Source organism: Trachurus japonicus, chromosome 7, assembly GCF_045865225.1.
Source record: "Trachurus japonicus isolate A0001 chromosome 7, Traja_1.0".
NCBI classification, from domain to species: domain Eukaryota; kingdom Metazoa; phylum Chordata; class Actinopteri; order Carangiformes; family Carangidae; genus Trachurus; species Trachurus japonicus.
The window spans coordinates 1,971,645-1,992,899 of NC_140913.1; the positions used below are offsets into that span (position 1 = coordinate 1,971,645).

The window sequence follows — 21,255 nt, forward strand, 5'->3', positions numbered from 1 at the left end:
AGAATGTTATTTTTTTTTGTTTTTTTGTTTTGACTCAGACATGCTCGCCAACGCACGTTCGGAAAAAAAAACAGACAAAAAAAAAATAGAAGATAGTCTCGGGCTTTTATTTCTTAGGAGCCAAACGGAAGCAGCTCTTATTGCAGTGAGCCGGTCGGTAGGCGGAAGAGGTTTCACCCGAGTGGCTGAACTTGGGGTGTGAAACCGATGGTCAGAACATGGACTGAAGCAGCTTTGACCAGGACCAGACCACTACTGGGTTTGTTCCGGACCGGTCGGGTGTTAGGGACCGGACCGGGTCACGCGCTGTTAGCTGTTAGCTGTTAGCCCGTTAGCTTCAGACTGAGTTGAGTCAGAGTTGAACTGGGACTCTGAACAAGTTGAGAGATGTCGGGGGGAGACCCGGGGGGAGACCTGAGGGGGACCTTCATCTACAACCTACCACCCTCCGTCTCCTGGGAATTCTGCCGGGTCATGGACGTACTGTCAGACCTGGACTGGACCCGCTTCGGTGAGTCAGAACCAGGACTCAGACTGTCTGCTAACGACTAATCAGGATCTGGAGGGGACGTTTTACCTGTCTGTCTGTCTATCTGACTCTCTGTCTGTCTGTCTGTCTGTCTGTCTATCTGTCTGTCTGTCTATCTGACTCTCTGTCTGTCTGTCTGTCTGACTCTCTGTCTGTCTGTCTATCTGACTCTCTGTCTGTCTGTCTATCTGACTCTCTGTCTGTCTGTCTATCTGTCTGTCTGTCTGTCTGTCTGTCTGTCTGTCTGACTCTCTGTCTGTCTGTCTGTCTGACTCTCTGTCTGTCTGTCTATCTGTCTCCATATTTACCTGTTTTTACCTGCCTGTCTGTTTGGTTGTCTCCCTGATACTCCCTGTCTGTCTGTTTGTCTGCTTGTCTCTCTCTATCCCTCTCTCCCTCTGTCTGTCTGTCTGCCTGTCTCTCTGTCTGTCAGTCTGTCTGTCTGTCTGTCTGTCTGCTTGTCTCTCTCTCTCTTGGCCTGTCTTTCCTCGAGTCTGTTTCAATTTTTCAATTTCAATAAGCTTTATTGGCATGACTGTGATATACATGCCAAAGCATTGGGGCAGCAATACAAATACAACAACAAATTCATAGATGGTTAATTAATTAGTAATAATATAGAAAAAATAAGTTAAAAAAAAAAATATATATATATATATAAAGTGAGGTGTGTGTGTGTGTACAGAGGTAGGTTTCTTTCTCTCCTTCTCTCTCACTCTGTCCATCACTCTCTCTTTGGACCTGTCTTTGTCTCTGTCTGTCCCTCTGCCTCGCACTCAGATCAGATGTTTATGAACCAGGTCAAAAGTTCAACAACAGTAACTCTGATGGGACTTGAATGCAGCCTCAGTCTAAACAGAGTGGAGTCAGAGTGGAGATATTGATCAGCTGATCTCTCTCTCTCTCTCTCTCTCTGTAGCATCAGAGGTGATGGAGAATCAGGACGATGTGCGAAAGGCTGAGAGGATGGAGAGACGGACTGACTGGGTGATGAACCGATGGGGGAGTAGGAACGGTCAAGTTGGGGAGCTGATCGACCTACTGGAGCGTCTGCAGCTGTTCCGGCCCCGTGATGTCATCCTGAGCGGTGAGATAACCTCTGACCTTTGAACTCTTAGTTTAGTTTAGTTTATTTATTTATTTCATTCATTTATCCAGCATAAAAACAAAAAATAAAATAAACAATGACAATACTGTAACTCTTGAATGAAAGGGGGCAGAAAGAAGCGAACTTATATTGTCTACCCCTTGTTACAAAGAATTAATTCACAAATTAGATAGTACCTACATCCAAGCAAAGAAAAAATGGAAGTAGAAGAAGAAAAACATCAACAAACAACGTTTACAACAAAAGTGACATAAAATAAATTGAACGGCTGCAGCCCAGCCAGCTACTCATCATCTTAGTACATTTCTATTAAGTGTTGACATGCTACATGCAGTATAGACACATATATGAATTTACTATCACATGCGCACATATACACATAAATACATAAACACCAATATCTGTATGTAAATCCATACAAACAAAAATTTTCACACATACATGTACACGCGCAGACACTTATGCACATGTATGTGTATACACCTTTACGTGTGGTTTTATTACATTTACACCTATTTCTGAATCATGTTATTTTTAACAGTTTTTTTAAATATACCGTTTGATCTTGCTTCTTTGGTTTCCTTGTTCAGACTGTTCCATAAACTGACTCCTCTCACAGAGATACAATGTTCCTTCAGTTTAGTTCTGAATCTCGGTTTGTTAAATATCTCTGTTTGAACTCTGGTGACCTATGAGTGAGGACTCAAACCTTCTCCTCTTTCTGCAGGAATGTCAAGGAGAACACATTTCCCTTCTCCAGCTGCGACTCCGACTCCAACTCCAGCTCCTCCTCCTCCTCCTCCTCATCTTGCTGCTCGTCCTCACACCTATCTCCCTGAGTTCGACCCCCCTCCCAAATCCTCTAAAACCCCGTCCACACAGAGCACCTGCAAACTGATCACCAAAGGTAACACACACACTCATGTGTTTGTTTTTAGGATCAGTGCCCAGCAGTCAGTGTGTGTCTATTGAACACTGTCCTACAGAGTTCTACAGGGCTCGAAAGGGTGACGTCACGGGGTGGGGAAGCCGCAATGCATTGTGGGCTTTGCGGGCATTTGGAAAGCGATTGTAGTGGAGTGTCTATGGTAGAGTATCCTCGGTAGAGAGTTTTCAGTAGTGTTTTTCTTTTTTGTTCCGGTGAGATGGTGCAGACTTGTTGTGTGATTAGCTGCCACAATCGTTCGCATGATCACAACGGCAAAAAGCTCGATGGGCTGAGATTTTTTCCGTTTCCTGCTTGGAAACCAGCCTAGGACATCAGGTCTCAGAGCTGACCGGAGCTGACCAAGAGGCGCTGAATGGCTTGGATAGCTGCCGTCAAAACGACCAAACCTTACTTTCTCCTCCATCACACCACACATGTTGGTGTGCTCACAACATTTTCACACCGGTTATTTATAATAAAAACTTGTTATGTTGTTAAAGACCCCCTCCTATGAAAATCGTGTTTTTTCACATGTTCCTGTGGCATTTTTCTTGTGTTAGAGCACATATCAGCAGAAAAGGAAGTGCAAAATTGCATTTCTGAGTTTTTCTGCCTTCAAATTGCTGTGAACCAATGGCAGACGCAAACTGGCAGTTTCAGGGAGACTGGAGTTGACTTGTCACAGCTCCAGGGGAGGGCACTAGTGCTACAAGCTCCGCTCTGCATCTGGCTCAGAGGTGGAAGGCTTGACAGCTCGGTGTAGCTGTTTAGGTATAACAGGTGTAGCTCACCTGGTAGAGCAGCTTGCGCAGTGCATTCACTGTCTGAACGACAGTAGGGATTTGGAGTTCTCGCAAAACGTGTTTCCCTCTGTGTCTTTTTTTTTTTTTTTTTGGGGGGGGGGGGGGTCACCACGAGCCGGGCCACTCGGACATTGGTTCGGGGCCGGATTGAATAGCCCTGTCCTACAGTGTTTTATACAGTGGCCTCTCGCATGAGGAAGTCACAGACCCTGACTAACAAAAGTCTAAAGGCTGCTGTTCAGCCACAGCTGCTCATGTTCATCACCTTTGTTCTTTCTCTCTATAGATACAGAGGGAGGAAGACCCCTACCTGGACCTGCCCCACCCCCTTCCAGTCTGCAGTCTGGCCTCCGCCAACCCTGCCAGGTCTCACAGACACAAACACATGTGGTCTCTAACCTCTAACCCAAAGCCGTGTTGCACACATACAGCAGAATGTCAAAACATATAACGGTGATGATGTCATACCTCAGCCCCCCCAGGTGGTGACATGTGGTGAAGGAGACGGGGTGATGCGCTGGTCGTATGAAGAGGTGCATGCTGGGACGGATGGGTTCTCCCCCGCCCAGCAAGTGGGGGAGGGTGGGTTTGGAGTCGTATACAGAGCAACCTTGAAAAACATTGAATGTGCTGTCAAGAGACTCAAACAGGTCAGCCAATCACAACACAGATCACACATACATCACTAGGTGGGTTTACATAGAATAGAAAATAAAAAAAAGTCGTCCAGCAGCTTACAAGACACATGAAAAAAGGATAACACACACACACAGAGCAATAAATAATCTAAAATGATATAAATATGAAGTCATAAGAAGTTTGTCCCTGCCATACGTGATTTTACACATACTCACACAATAACACTAACACTTGTATAAAAACACACAGAGCTGCACGCAGCCGTGGCGCTACTATTGGGCCCGGGTGGGCCTGGGCCCACCCATTTTAGGCTGGGCCCACCCATTCTAGCTGTTCATCCAATAAGCATCCTGAGGAAAGCTTTGAGTGAAAGCTTCTCAGCGGCTTCAACCCCACGTGTGGCGGATGTTCAAAACACATACAGCCAGTGTCACATTTAGCGCTGTTAACACGTCACAGTTAAATATTTTTTCATGCGAGAAAGTTACAGTTTAATCCAGAGTCTGTGGTCAGTTTATAACTAGGATGTCTGTGGCGGATCAGGGCAGTGGCTGTCACAGCAGCAGCAGCCGCTCTACTCAGCTGATCTGCCGGGGCCGGCAGCTCCGTCCTCATCCCAGGGAGAAAACTAACCAAGTAACGTATCCGCACGCTTTCAGAGGTTTACCGCTGGCTGGTTAATTTTTTTAGGAGATAATGTTGGTCTAATTGATGAAATCTAACAACTGTGGCAGTTGGATTAGTTTGTTTCAATGAAAAGTGAGGAGGACTGCCTCTGGGCTACAGCTACTGAAATCACCACATTTATGTAAATAAATAGGCTAAATGTTTCACAATGGACCGACCAGTCTACAACAAATTTTATTTTGTTAAGTAACATGGTTACTGTACATGGCAAAGATGATTGCCACTTTATGACTCAAAATTGGTCGGTAGCCTATTTCATCAACTTAGCTCAGGAGTTTCTTGCTGTGCAGCCATAGAAACAGACGTGGTCCAGTGCCACAGGAGAAATAACCCCGAATTCGGTCAGTCAGTTTTTTTTTTTTTTTTTTTTTTACAACGGAGTCCTATGGGAGTGCTGTCCTCAGCGCCGCAGAAAAGCGCTTAAACGGAGATGATGATGACGCTGATTTTTTTTTTTTAGTCCTATTTTAACTGGCCCATCCAGTTTTCTGAAGGCCCACCCACAATCAAAATCCTGGCGCCGCTACTGGCTGCACGGACTGCTGCCTGTCATTTGGCACATCATGGAGCCGATTATTCCGATTGGAATTGGTTTGAATGTCCAAACCGAATGAAAATGCTCCATATAAACGGCTCACTCAGAATAAACAGGCCAAAACGGAATGAAATTTCATTCGGGCTCAGAGAGGTGGAATAAACCTTTTCTTAAACTGAAAGAAATGAAAATTTTGTCATGTAAACGGTGAAACTGAATGTTGTCTGGTTACGTTCTTTTTGCTCCGTGTCGACATAAATGCGTAGTGACGTTTCTTCACTTGCAAATGTTTAAATGAAAGTGTCCAAACTATGAACAACTACTGAGCTGATCAGACCAAAGATCAGATCTATGATCAGTCGTGGGATGTTTTGATTTCTAGAGTTCTCAACGGGCCTGAAAATTAAAATCCGACCGGACCACACGGGTGTTGAAACCCGGACTCGACACGTCTCACTAGCATTAATTTTGGACCGAACCCAGCCGGATACGGCCAACAAAAAAGAGAAAAAATTATGGAAGTCATTTCTAAAGTATATATTTTTTTGGCTTTTCATGCCTTTATTAGATAGGACAGTTGAGAGTGTGACAGGAAATGGGAGGCAGAGATGGGGGGAATGACATGCAGGATAGGGCCACCCGACGCGGGATCCGAACCGGGGCCGCCTGCAGTGAGGACTAATAGCCTCAACACATGGGGCGGGTGCTCTACCAACTGAGCTAAACACCGCCCCAATGGAAGTCATTTCTATATCATTTCTGCCTGAACACGTCCACTCCAAACCAGCGTGTCCCGCCGGGTTGTTCAGGTCGGACACGCCTGTAAAACGTCCGTTCTGAAATTATGCAGTGGCTCATGTAAGCACCCGATCGGATTAGATCATATCACGTGTAAACAGTTAACCCGAAAGACTGATTCGGAATGAATTCAATCAGAAAGAGGAAAAAATGTCCATGTAAACCCACCTAATGTAATGAGGTCCTGTGTGTTGGACAGAGTCAGATCTTGAACCCTATTGATGTTGTGTCCTCTTGTTGCAGGACTGGCTGATGGACTGGAACCTACTGAAGGAGAGTTTCCAGACTGAAGTGGAGAAACTGTCAAAGTGAGCACAGCCCTCAGGTTTGACCTTTGACCCCTTAACAGATAACACACAGCAAACTGAGCTCATCTGCTCCTCCTTCAGGTTCAGACATCCCAACATCGTGGAATTACTGGGCTTCAGTGAGGGAGGGGGCTCGGTGTGTCTGATTTACAACTACATGTCCAAGAAATCACTGGAGGACCAGCTGCACAATGTAACACAAACACACACACACACACACACGCATGCACTATAAAAGACACAAGGGAACATGTGTTTATATTTCTGTGTGTGTGTGTGTGTGTTGTCAGGAGTGTGTGCCCCTCTCCTGGTGTCAGAGAGTCAGTGTTGTTGAAGACGTATCAAAGGCTCTGCATTTCCTTCACACCCCCCCTGACAAACAGACAGCGCTCATCCACGGGGACGTCAAGAGGTGAACGCCACGCCGCATAATGTAATGTCACACTAACGTATGACGTGACACCACATCGCAGTCCTCAATGCTCTGTGTCTGCATCCCCAGTTCAAACATCCTGCTGGACCATCACCTGGTGGGGAAGCTGGCCGACTTCGGTCTGGCTCGGTTCGCGTCCCGAGGGTCGCCGGAACGCTCGGCGGCTCAGACGGCGTCCGTGGGTAAAACGGAGACGGTCAGAGGAACGCTCGCGTACCTGCCTGAGGAGTACGTAAGAAACAAAGTGCTGAGCACCGCCGTGGACGTCTACAGCTTCGGAGTGGTGAGACACCCTAGAGCTGTGCCGTATAGACACAATTTTATATCCTGATATAGGTCATTTTATATTTATCTTTTATATATAGCGCATTTACCGTTTATTTGCGACCAAGCGCGACCTGTCCATGCGCCCTTGTCTGTGTGTGTGTGTGTGTGTGTGTGTGTGTGTGTGTGGGTGTGTGTGTGTGGGTGTGTGTGTGTGTGTGTACATGTGGTGCGACCGCACGCGAGAGAGAGGGCAGGTGGAGGGGCTGACTGGAACAAAACTGTCTCGTTAATTAATGGGAAACACTGTAGTATTTTCTCTTAAATTCATATATGTACATGGTTGTTCCTGCATAGATAATTGACCCTTCGCTAAGCCCCTCCCACAAATGGCTATTGTCCAATCCTACGTTAGCAACTGTAACTATGCACAAGAGGCCTGGCAAGCTTTCGACAGAAAACAATATGCTGAAGCGGTGTGTGTACAGGACATGCAAGTCCAACACCCGATATTCCAAAAGTTTATAGGGTGATGTTGAGTTTTTCTCCTTCTCTAAGACCAAGACCTGAAGATTTGTGTCATTAAACGTTAATGCAGCGACTAAACCGCACTGATCCATCCCTCCTTCTCTACAGCAACGCAGGCTATCTATTAATGCTGCTGTTTACAGCTGTTAGCTAATAACAGCATTCACCTTTGCTTTAATAACGTATCCCTAGGTTGTGGTAGGGCTTATGTGATGTGGGGATGGGGGGGGGTTTATTTTAGTATTTTAGTTTATTGTCCTAACGTAGACCGATTCACTACGAACGTTACGTTTTATGAGCAGCAACAGCAGGTCAGAGGAGCCATATAACTAACCAGTTAACCAGTTAACAGTGAGTCTTTATGTTGACTGAAACAGACGAACAACATTTGTTTGTAGAAGGACGTTGTTTTTAGAGATGTTGTTCAGATACGAGCTGACTTTTTTTTTTTTTTTTTCGACTTGAGCAAGTGTTATAAATATGGGGAAAACCCTACGTTAAACAGTTTATCCAGAAATTTGCTGATATTTCCTTAGAAATCGCTGCAAATACTGCTGAAAACTCCATATTTCTTATGCCAGGAGCATGGCCGGGAGTGAAAGCTTGACTGGCGTAGCAACAGTAACCAAGGGGGGCGGGGCTTAGCGAAGGGTCAATTTGGTGACGGCTGCCACTCTAAATATCTCACCGCCACCAGCTCACAAGTCAGTGTTTTTTTTGTTTATTTTTTCCTCTGGCTTTTTGTGCATTTATTTTGAAAGGACAGCTGGAGAGAGACAGGAAGGAGGAAGAGAGACCGCCGCTTCAGGGTTGTTGCTAGATGGCGTACATGAGCTGCAGGAAGTGACCACCTAGAAAACATGCAATCTTTACTTATCTGTGCCTAAACCCAACCAATGGCTTCACTTACTTTTTGCTTTTTTCCCCCTATTTTACACCTGTACATGTCAGTTTTACTAAACTTAACCAGTCAGGAGTTCTCGACGAGATTTGGTAAGATTCTACGTTACTTCCTGCAGCTCATGTACGCCATCTAGCCACAACCCCCCTTCAGCTTCAGAGTTGGGGCAGTTGCACAATAATGGCTCTTTTACACTACAAAGTTCCAGCTCTACTGGGCTTTACTGGGCTCTACTCGACTCTGCTCGACTTGGTTTAGGTCCTTTTCCATAACAGCTGAGGTCCTCCTCAGCGGGGACAGGGTCGTCACATCACGGCCGTGCGTCTCGCTCTCTTTTTTCTCTCCTCCCGTTAACTCCAAACACACTCGTCTGCAACTCCATCACGGATTACAGCGTGGTTTTCCACACAGTAGTTGTAGTGAAACAGTCACCTGTTTTAAGTTGTACAGAAAACAAAAATGAATTTGAGCCCACTATGGGTCATGAAATTAGTGTAATAACTAATCTATCAGACGATGGAGCCAAACTTTGTGCAACATTCTATTTTCGAGTAAATCTGGGATGAAAGTGTAGTAGTTCTTTTTCACATTGGATAATGCAGGCGCACAAATTATGCGTCACGCTGCTCACGATTCATCAGCCACTGATATTGGATCCATCATCCGTCACTCAAACGTCTGAGACACACACACACACACCGAGCTCGGTCTCGTCCCAAACATTGAATATCCCGCCTGCTCGATAACGACCAATCAAATTTGTTTTCCTCTCTCGGGTAAACTCGTGCGGCAACTCGTGGAAACTCGTAGAAGGAGGCGCGACAAACAGGACAAACGGCCATTTCTGAACACCTTTAAAGGTACATTGTGTAAGTTCTCCTGTTATCTATTCACGAAAATCGATTATTTCATTCAAAAGTACGTTTTTCATTCATCAATAATTACCCCCATCAACAAAGTGAAGTGTTCCTTTCAGCTCTGAATTAGCCGTTCATATCATTCATATCTCCATGGAGCGGGTAAGCTCGGTGCTGCTGCCATGTGGTGTCTCCATGTTTTTACGTTCAGTGGCAGCGTGACGGTAGGAAACCACGGAAACTCAGCGGAGACACCGGAGCTGTCGGCTCAGGTCGAGGTGGCGTCTGTGAAAATTGAAGTGAGGACTGTGAGGACTGCACGTGAATGCTGCATTCAGGTGCAGCCGGAAAAACGGCCGTCGGTAACAAACCAGATGTCATTTTAGTCACAGAAGTGGAGAGAAAGCCGGTAAAACGTGGGTCAGGTAAACAATACCACATCGCCATGACAACATATTGTCACGTGTATTGTTTTGCCTCGTGCTGACGGGTCACTTGTTTACATAAAGGCTTGTTTATGCCGTTACGTGCAGCGGCTGTCGTCCGTCTGCCATCTTACCGATTTCACGTGAATGCAGCATGAAAAATACGACGTTGCTTGCGATCTACAACCGCACCGCAAGATGGGAGTAATTCTTACACAAAATACCTTTAATGTAGGCTACGGCGTAACCACACCACGAGCTAACGTCTCCTTTAGTGTACAGTCTCCTCTCCTGCGGCGTCACGTCCTCACTACAGCTGTTCTGTTGTAAACAAACTCACGTGTGGAGTTCGGCTGTTTGTCTGTCACTCAGCATCCAGGGATGATTCAGTGTCCCACATCCTTGAGTTTTACACTGCTGGCTTGATCTTTTACATGTCCTGCCTCCCTGACCGTAGTAATGTTAATGGTTGTTGTTAGCGGTAGCAAGAGAGCTAACCCAGTACCACACACGTTAAAATTACGATATAAACGATAGAGGGCTATATCGTACGGTAGACATTTTTATATCGCACTATGATCTATATCGTAATATCGCACAGCACTAGCAGACGCAGGGGCTGATGGGAGGTGTAGTTGGTTGAGTAAGACCCCCCCTTGAGAGATCAAGTCTGCCAACCGCTAGCTTCTCTAGTTGTAGCAACTCAATAACAATACACTGCTGTCTATTCCTCCACCAGCCAACCACCATCAAAAAGCCACTCATAGCCACAAATGATGCTCAGAACAGCACCAAACTTCATCAACAGTACAAATACAGTCCCAGCCCATAATATGAGGCATCAAACACCTGCTGGCTTTGCCTGAAAGAAGACTAAAACACAACTCACTCACTCTCCTCCAGCCGCGTGTTCGTTGTGGGGAAGCCCTGACAAGTCTACTACCGAATGCATCAGTGTTCCTATCTGTCTTCCCTCTCTGCTTCTAACAACAACTAGTGAGTGTTGACAGGGAAATGAACGAGTTGGGTTGCTCAAACTATCACAGTCAGCAAAGCTGCTGCATTTTTGGAACTAAGCGTTACTGGACTCCTGACTTTTCTACTGCACTCGGTAATCGACTTGTTAGGCTTCCCCACAACGAGCGAGCAGCTGGAGGAGAGAGGGCCAGTTTTGTTTTTGACTCTTTTCAGTAGAAACCAGGCAAAGCTAGCGGATGTTTGATGCTTTAACTAGAGAAGCTAGCAGTTGGCAGACTTGATCTCTCAAGGGGGGGTCTGGTGTCATATGCCGGAATATCCCTTTAACCCAATAGAAAATTGGTCTCTCCACATGATTTCTGAGTTTTATATGTGATATTGTGTTTGATGTCAGGTTCAGGTCTTCAAGGGCTTTGACTTCTAACATTCACAGTGGAAGCTGAAGAATCTGTTTGTGTGTGACTGTTTCAGGTGTTGCTGGAGGTGCTGACTGGACGTCGAGCTCTAGAAAGAGATGTAAAGTCAGGAGAGAGATACCTGGTGAGCAGACACAGTCAGTGGTTTACCACCACCATGTTTTAATGTTCCTATACAAACATTTAACTCCATGGCTCTGCTTGTGGTTGTGGTGCTGCAGAAGGACCTAACAGAGGTAGTTGGAGACAGTCCTGCCGGTGTGTGCGAAGCATCCTGGAGAAAACAGCTGGACCAGCGGCTGGTCACAGGTAGGTGTTTGTGTGTTTTCATTAAAGGGGACCTATTATGCTCATTTCAGGGGCTTTTAATGTGATATTGGACCCCAGTTTTGATAAAACAAAAACTCCATAATTATTCAGCCCCCGGGGATTACTTCAACACACTCCTACGTCATGATATGGCACTTCCACGTCTTCTAAAGCAAGTATCCAACATTTATAAGTCCTCAAAGCTGGAAAAGCATAATAGGTCTCCTTTAAAGGTATAGTTCACCCAAAATTGAAATTTCACTCATTATCTTTTTTTTTATATATATTTTTTTGGGGGGCATTTAGGCCTTTATGGATAGTACAGTTGAGACAGACAGGAAACGGGGAGGCAGAGAGAGGGGGAATGACATGCAGCAAATGGCGCCCGACGCGGGACTCGAACCAGGGCCGACTGCAGCGAAGACTGTGCCTCTATACATGGGGTGCCCGCTCTAACCACTACACCACGCTACGCCCCAATTTCACTCATTATCTACTCACCCCCATGTGGACTAAGGGCTGGGAGAAGTTTCAGAGTCCTCCGTGGCTTCTCTGAGTTACAGGGGGTCTCGGCGTAGCGGTGCATGTCCATATAACGGTTGCAAATGGATACCAACTGTCTTCGTAACAAAAAGACACACCAAAAAACATCCAAATACCTCCATGCTGCTCGTATGTAATGTCCGTCTTGTATTGAAGCCCCGAAATGCGAAATTGTCCCGAAAAAAATTAAATAAGTCTATATTTCAAGCTTGTTTTGTAGCGGAAGCCTCTCGAAGCTCCTCTTCCCGGTTCGTCAAATTTGGACGAACCAGGGTCCGTCCTCTTCCAAGTTCGTCCAAATTTGACTTCCGCTACAAACAAGCTTGAAATATAGACTTATTTAATTTTTTTCGGGACAATTTTGCATTTCGGGGCTTCAATACAAGACGGACATTACATACAAGCAGCATGGAGGTATTTGGATGTTTTTTGGTGTGTCTTTTTGTTACGAAGACAGTTGGTATCCATTTGCAACCGTTATATGGACATGCACCGCTACGCCGAGACCCCCTGTAACTCAGAGAAGCCACGGAGGACTCTGAAACTTCTCCCAGCCCTTAGTCCACATGGGGGTGAGTAGATAATGAGTGAAATTTCAATTTTGGGTGAACTATCCCTTTAAGGTGTCTGGTCCTGCCTAGTGTCTGCAGCTGCTGTATCACTGCTGTGTCTGCAGGGGGTGCTGCAGAGCCTGCTGGTTGTATGAGGATGGTGACTCTGGCCTGCAGCTGTTTGGACAAGAGGAGGAAGAAGAGGCCGGCCATGACTGAGGTCAGAGACAGTGTTTTACCGTCTAGAGTAGGGCTGCAACTAAGAAAACTCATTATCGATTAATCTGTCAATCATTTAAACAATTAATCGATTTGTTGTTTGGTCAATAAAATGTTAAAAAATGTTGAAAAATCAGTGTTTTCCAAACCACAAGGTGACGTCCTCAAATGTCTTGTTTTGTCCACAAACCAAAGAGAGACTGAGTTTATCGTCATAAAGGAATCTATTATTAAATTAATTGTCAACTATTTTGATAATCAGTTTGGGTAGTTTTTTAAGAAAAAAACTCCAGCTTCTTAAAGGACAATTCCGGGCAAATTTAACTCGGGGCTGTATTTTCCTAACATTTTATGTCTAAAAGAAGGAATCTGAAGATTTTCAGTTTAATTGCTCCTGTTTTGCTGTAGTTGTGTCTGTCCCCGCATCGCCATGGCAGCGATGAATGGGAGTGGATGCAAGTTCCGCTGCTTAGGCTGTTTACATCCCTCAAAGCCGCAATTTTTTTTCCACAGACAGCGTCAGATGGCGACTCAAACATGCACCGAGAGTGAACACACTGTGCACGGCAACTTCGGTCTCGCGCGAGACTCCGGAAGACTTTGAATTAGATCTAGTTTTACAAACATGTCGGCTTGCTTGAAGTAAATAAACTTCTTGGTGCATGTTTGAGTCGCCATCTGACGCTGTCTGTGGAAAAAAATTGCGGCTTTGAGGGATGTAAAAAGCCTAAGCAGCGGAACTTGCATCCGCTCCCATTCATTGCTGCCATGGCGATGCGGGGACAGACACAACTACCGCAAAACAGGAGCAATTAAACTGAAAATCTTCAGATTCCTTCTTTTAGACCTAAAATGTTAGGAAAATACACCCCCAAGTTGAATTTGCCCGGAATTGTCCTTTAAGAAGCTGGAGTTTTTTTCTTAAAAAACTACCCAAACTGATTATCAAAATAGTTGACAATTAATTTAATAATCGATTATTGTGCAATAAATTGGATAACTGTTGAAGCTGTAGTCTAGAGTTGTGTGTCTGCCTGTGTCCAGCTCACTGTGCGGCTGCAGACAGGGATGAGTGACAGTCAAAGTGGAATTTTTAACTAAAAGACTGACTGACCAACTACCGGTAAGTACAGTGGACTCCCGTGTGAACCTTCTTCTCTTCTTCAGGTGTTTGAAAAACTTCAGGACATCCACAACATGGTGAGGATGACAGGCTCCTCCCCCTCCTCTCTCCTCCATCCTCCTCCTCCCCCTACTACTCACGGCCAATCCCAGCCCATCCCTCGGCCCCCCAGCTCCTTGGACTCCAGTGTTGGAGCTCTGTCCACCTGGATGTCTAGAATGGGACCACTGGAGGACACCTCATGTTCCCTCCCCCTTCCTAACCCACTCCTCTCCTCCTCCTCCTCCTCCTCCTCGTTTGGTGGCCCGTGTGAAACTGACGAGAGTCGAGGTTTCTCCCAGTACCACCGTCACTCCCAGTTGAGATCAAACGGGAGCAGCTCCGGGTCTCTGTCCCCGTCGGTCAGAGATGGGCCCACAGAGTCCCAGTTCAGCCAGCCTTCTGTCCCCACTGAGGACCAGTACAACTTCTCTCAACCCAACTACAGTGGCAGACCAGGACCACCACACCAGCACACAGCGGGTGCCACAGCAGGGGCCACAGCAGGGGCCACAGCAGGTGTCTACAGTGTCTCACAGTCCATCTCTCCTGGGGGGTCTCTGCAGTCAACATCCCTCAGGCCCCCAGGTAGGTCCACAGATCCTCAGACATCAAACAAAGTTGAGCTCTGTAGACCAGAGCAGGTCTTACCCTGAACCTGGATCACAGTGATTTCAGCAGTGCATGAATTGTAAAAGAATAAATAAATAATAATAAATAATTAAAATCAATTTCCTGTCTGTATACAGTCCTCATCAATCCCAGCAAACAGCGTTTCCTGGAGAAGAAGACTCTCTATGAGGAAGGTCGGATCAGGACTCCAGAGCTGCTGTCGTCAGACGACCTCTGTACGTTAAACCCTCACATTTATCTTTATTGAAACACACATACAGTACACACACACACACACACACACACACACACACACACACACACACATACATGTATATATTCATATATATAACTGATCTGGGGCCTCATGTATCAATGTTGCGTACGCACAAAAACGTGGCGTACGTCATTTTCCACACCAACGTTCAGATGTATCAAAAGTGAAATGACCGTGGAAAAGTGCGGTGCCCCACGCCAACGTCATGGCTGGCGTACGCAAGTTTCTACAGCTATTGTTCCTTTGGCGACACTTAGAGGTGATGCTGGGAAACTGTTAATAATGTGAAAACAATTAGTCCTCAGAGTAATGTGCACATCAGAGACACATTTATGAACAATTAACCCATCCACGTGTTGCAGTTAGATAGGTGATATAAAAGCATGCGCGAAGTGGTGCAGAAAATACCGTCGGCTTTAGTTTTAAGATATTGCAGATGCTGCAGTGCGAAGTGCACGTGAGTCCTGAGTTTTTTTTTTTGCACATGATGACTCTTTTGGTTTCCAAAGGCAATCCTCTTGGAACTGTGCGCAGAGCAGCGACCGGCCGGAGAGCGCGACACGGCCGGGAGCCATGGGTTGCCTGTATCCATACAGGTGCTGACCACACTGGAGTTCCTGGCAACAGGAGCCAGAGCCAGTTTTCCTAATCATATGTAATCGGAGCTATCAACTTCACACAGAGCTATGCTACAGAGGCTAATGGGATTTCTTTGTTTCCCTCATCAAACTCATCAAATACACAATCCAACAACTCCAAAACGCTCCGGTGAACAAGTTGTGACCTGCACATTCACCACGCTATGAGATAGTAATATAACGTTACGAGATGGAGTTGTTTTAGAGGTAAATTCATGCAAAACCGCTGATGCGCGTTACCTTCAAGGACAGTTTTTCAGCAAGCAGTCTCTGAATTTACCTCTAAAACAGCTCCATCTCTTAACGTTACATTATTATCTCATAGCGTGGTGAATGTGCAGGTCACAACTTGTCCACCAGAGCGTTTTGGAGTTGTTGGATTGTGTATTTGATGAGTTTGATGAGGGAACCCAAGAAATCCCATTGGCCTCCGTAGCGTAGCTCTGAGCAGCTTGCCGCTCAGCTTAGTGGTTCTAAAAATAGCTTGCACCGACAATTAAAGGTAACAAACCTACTATGACTATAGCGATTATGGCAATGGGCCAATTTGCAAAAATGTTGAACTATCCCTTTAATGTCAATAAACACATGCGTAAAGTTTATCAGCCACTTCTGCATTCATTTACTACGTGATCTCTGTGTATAAAAAAGCAAATGAAAATCGTAAATCTATTCACATAATTTAATTATTGTCGAGTAAGTAAATTCCTCTTCCTCACAGTTTTTCCCACGGTGTTATCTGATGGTGAAGAGAAGGGAATCCTTGCTGCCCTATACATTGATTTGCATATTTAAATGGAGGCGTGGACCGGGAGGAGTTTGGTACTTCTCCATGTGCGCTCAATTCCAAGTTGATCGGGATGAACAAAAGAAAAGTGTTTGAATCCATGTGTATGCACACTTTGATACATCTGATTTTTTTTGTGCGTACAACAGTTTCTGGATTCTAGCGTACGCCATGTTTCAGTAGGAAATCCATACAAGTCTTAGTACATGAGGCCCCTGGTTTCTACCTTTCTGTCCCACTTACCTGTCTTTCTGTCTCATCTCATTTATTCTCCAAATGTTCATCTCATTTAGTAAAATTCACTTTTGTTTCTCCAGCTCCACATCCTCACAGACAGAAACTGAACAGTCTTTACAGGGTTAGGTGAAGACCTTAAATTATAACAGAGAGACTCTATGAACTGTAGTTCCATTGCTATAATATGGGAATCATGAGCTCCTCCTTGAGTGTTTTATGATTGATAGTTTTTTAGGAGAGGAGGAGGATTTTACAAGGAGCCAGTGAAGCTAACACAGGAGGATGTGATGTCTTCTCTTACTTCCTGCCAGGCCTCTGCTGCAGCATTTTGAAACATCCAGAGCCTTTTCACTGAGGCCCCAGTTCCTCAGTGGAAGCCTCTGGTTATTTCATCATAATCCTAATTATAAAGACTTACATAAGTCCAATCAGGAGGTAATGCACACGGGCTGGTTTTTTTTCAGCTTCTTTTGAGACAGGATGTCTAAGATTTTCAAAATAATGGTTATCCTAGATACTTGTTTTGTTGCAGCATTTGGTTTCTGAATGGAGGCCAAGGCGATGGTATCGACTATACTGCCAAGTGCAGTAACTTCAGTTAAAGCATGCTGGACGTGATGAAGCTTTATCATCTGATCAGTCTCACTTGGCTTCATAAATAAGGAATCCCTCCTCTGTTGCTCACCCTGAGTTTTCTCCAATTTTTCTCTGTTAAAAGGGTTTTCTTGGGAGTTTTTTCTCAGTGGATGTGAGGGTCTAATGCTGCGTTCATAACAACTCAGAGGTCGGGATTCCCAACTCGGAAATTTCCGACTTCCGACATCATTGCGTTCACGCTGCAGGAACTCGGGAGAAAAAAAACATGGATACCTGAAGGAAGTTTGGCGTATTGTGGCTCATAGCTGAATACGAAAAATCAATGCAGCAGTAAATGATGTTTATTTAGGAGGAGACGCCACAGATGAGTGCACATATAACGTTACAGCCTTGATAACAGTTAAACGTTATTTCCATCACATACGAGGACCGCAATTTCACACCGTACAACAATCACAGCTTAATATAAACGTATTTCATATAGGCTACTGCAATAATACACAAAAATATGCATTAAAACCTCAACAAATAACTTAAATGTCTAAATTCTAACTGTTTAAGACGAGGGCTGCCATGTTTTGATGTTGTCGTGACGTCAAGTCGGAAAGTCGGAGCTCTGATATGATACCCGAGTTCCCGACCTGTCATTTCCGAGTTCGACGCCGTTCAATTCATTTTTTACAACTCGGAGCTCGTTTTTTTCCGACTTCCGAGTTGTCTTGAACGCAGCATAAGAGCAGAGGATGTTGTTATGATGCTGTGTAAAGATAGATAGATAGATAGATAGATAGATAGATAGATAGATAGATAGATAGATAGATAGATAGATAGATAGATAGATAGCTTTATTTTACAGACTCCAAGACTCCTTGCCTGCCTAAGATATGCATCATCTGGCAACAATGGACATTAACCTGGTGCTTCCTGATAATATTATAATACATGACCTGAAGGAAGAAGATGTAAGTCAACATGAGCAATTTGGAATCTATCTGAATATGACTGAAATCAGCCTCTTGCCTTTAACAAGATCCTGTGTCAATGCAGCGCCTAGATCTAATAAGTACAGAGTCTTAAATAGATACACTATCTCTTTTAATCTCATTTTGTTTATTTAGTCATATGTCATTACTTCTTGTCTCGTCTCGTGCCTCAGATCTGACATTTCATCCTGTCTGGATGTTGGTTGTTTCTCACCATCATGTGTCATTAGATGGAGGACAGAGCTCTGCCGAGTCCAGAGGACCAGAGGAGAGCGATGAGCTGGATTATCTTCCTGCCAAACACAAGTGATGCTTTCCTCCAGCAACTCCACAAGAGGCCACGCTGGACAGAGAGATCACCTGAGGTCATGTCCTCAGGGACGACATGCGGCTGTGAGCTGTCGCTGTCGACCTGCAGGTGGCGCTGCACAGAGTTCACACACCCGTTGAATCCGTTAACTCCATCACCGCAGTTCTGAGCTGACAAAGCCATGTCACTAATGATTCCACAGTCTGTGGTTGTAAATGAATGTTCTCAGAGCCTTTTTGACCTTAACTAGAACCCGTAGCGATCCTGCTGTCTCTGCATTGGTTTAAAGGGATATTTCAACATTTCGGCAAATTCGACCATTGCCATAATTCCTATCGTCTTAGGGATTGGTTAGTTACCTTTAATTGTCGGTGCAAGCTGTTTTTTGATCGGCGGGGCTACGGAGGCATATGGTATTTCCAGCTTTCCCTCATCAAACTCATCAAATACACAATCCAACAACTCCAAAATGCTCTGGTGGACAAGTTGTGACCTGCACATTCACCACGCTATGAGTTAATAAGGGAACGTTACAAGACGGAGCTGTTTTCGAGGCAAATGCGCAGCCAGGACTACATTTCAGATACGGCTGCTGGGCGGAGTGTTTTCAAAAGCAAGTAGTTCTGAGTATTTGCTTAATGTGTCGTAATGTTACATAACTATATGTTATTGTTTCATAGCGTGGTGAATGTGCAGGTCACAACTTGTCCACGAGAGTGTTTTGAAGTTGTTGGTGTATTTACTAGTTTGATGAGGGAAACATGGAAATACTGCACTACTAAAAACAGATTGCACCGACAAGTAATGAACCTACTCCTGAGGGATTATGGCAATAGGCAAATTTGCCAAAACGTTGAAATATCCCTTTAAACAAATCAGCCACAGACAGATCAAGAGTGAACCAACAATGGACAGCAGAGGTTTACATGAAGGTACATCATCATCATCATCATCCTTGTATAACAGCATGCCCACAGGCCTCAGGGTTAAAGAGACCTGTGGGCCCAAGCCTCAGGCCCCGTCCACACGGATCCGTTTTTTTCGAATCCGGATAAATACTTTATCGGCGTGTTCGGGGGGTGAAAACGGTATTTTTTGAAAACGGGTCCCAGAGTGGGAAAATTTGAAAACGCCGCCCCAGCGTTTTCGTTTGGACGGCCAATACGGCTTTTTTCTGAAACGATGATGTCATACCCCCCACCTCTTTACCTGTAACCTGAGACACACACACACACACACACCGCTGCAGCAGCTCCACAGTCTATGGATGTAACGTAACAACAACAACGGCCGACTGCCGTCGGGTCGCTGCTGCGGCTGAATCGCGCCTGTTTAATCATCACTGATGGTCATATTTACTCTGACACGACTCCCTGTCAACATTTAATCCCATGTTTGAGTTTGAATACAGCGGGGGACTTCTTCTATTGAATTTCAGCGGGGACTTCCCGTCTTCTTCTCTGTCTTAAGTGTTTATGTGTGGCAGCGCTACAGCGCCACACACACTCCACCCGCTCCACACACGCCTGGACTATGTACTACAGCGTTTTGGGTCGTTTTCACTGGATCCATGTGGACGCAGATATTTCTGAAAACGATGCCGTGTTTACAGAGATTTTTTTCAAAACGATTAAGAAAAAGATTGGATTCGGTGAAGCTGCGTATTCGTCTGGACGGGGCCTCAGTGTGAAGTGACTGTAATCACATCATTGAAACTGGTTAAAGCAGAAGTAAGCGATATGTTTGTGTTAATATAAGTCTTAAATAGTTACATCTTCCGACAGCAATCACTTACATAGAGTGTTTGGCCCGAAACACGGGTCTCTCAGTCACTCTGCTCTGCGCCGAGGAGAAAACTTTTCTTGTATCCTACAAGTTTTATCCAATGAGGAGAGAGAACGGCATGCAGGGCTGTGTGTGCAGCCAAGGGATGCGCGTGAATGTGGTGACGTAGGGACGAGGACCGACAACTCCATCGGCTGACAAGACGTTATGGTGCGTTCAAGGCAACTCGTAACTCGTGATTTTCCGACCTGTGAAGTCGTACCAGTTCGATCTGGTACGAGTTCACGGGTCGGAAGTTACGAGTGGCCGTTATAGTGACTTTCACAGGCAACAGGTCGGAGAAACGCGAGTTGCGGGTTGCCTGGAACGCTACAAAGTCGTAAGTCGTGACTTGAAGCTGTAACTTACGGTTTCAAAAGCCTGCCTGGAACGCAGCATTAGCCCAAACGACCGGATCGCTCACTTCTGCTTTAATTAAACGGTAACACACACAAAATGACTGTGAACTACATAACCCTCTTACACCTACAGGTGTCAGGGCTCCTGTTCTTCAAACCTGTCTGATCGTTATCATCGTCACTTCATTCATACTCACTTGTAATAGGCTACAGTAACTGCACACATCTTATCAAGTGAAAGACTATAAACTATTTCATTGTTTTTTCTTTAAATACAATGAGTTGTTTTTTTTTTAATTAAACGTCATTTTTTAAACAGTTTTATATTTTATATTTTCCGGATTTGACTGAAATAAACAGTTTTTATGAGAAACGCTTGTGATTAACTTTTGTTCTTCCTCAGTGCAGCCACTGGGCAGTGCTATCCACCCTGTCTGTGCTGTTTTCATCACAGTGGTCTGCAAATAATTATTTTATTATTATTGCTTACAATAGTTATTATGATTTTACAAAGAATTATATTAGAATGGATTTATTGGGCTACAGTTGATTATTATGAAACTGATGTTGGTTATTACGTTTAACTTTTTTAAAACAATTTTTTAATCATCGTTGATTTTCGATCAGTGCCAGAAAACAGATTATCAGCAGAAAACAAACTAAATCTTAACAGTTCCCGTTCAAACAGTAACTTTATTTAATATTAAATA

General features: G+C 44.8%; 1 protein-coding gene across 1 annotated transcript; it reads left to right on the forward strand.

The window, feature by feature from the left end:
• Nucleotides 1–118: 118 nt before the first annotated feature.
• Nucleotides 119–19,391, forward strand: irak1 (interleukin-1 receptor-associated kinase 1). The gene is made up of 15 exons (XM_085780773.1): nucleotides 119–511; nucleotides 1,449–1,616; nucleotides 2,365–2,544; nucleotides 3,655–3,734; nucleotides 3,842–4,018; nucleotides 6,271–6,335; nucleotides 6,417–6,528; nucleotides 6,626–6,747; nucleotides 6,838–7,051; nucleotides 11,193–11,261; nucleotides 11,359–11,446; nucleotides 12,666–12,760; nucleotides 13,927–14,509; nucleotides 14,671–14,769; nucleotides 18,283–19,391. The coding sequence occupies exons 1-15, from the start codon at nucleotides 388–390 to the stop codon at nucleotides 18,360–18,362; spliced, it is 2,256 nt and encodes a 751-aa protein (XP_085636899.1). The 5' UTR covers nucleotides 119–387; the 3' UTR covers nucleotides 18,363–19,391.
• Nucleotides 19,392–21,255: the final 1,864 nt, after the last annotated feature.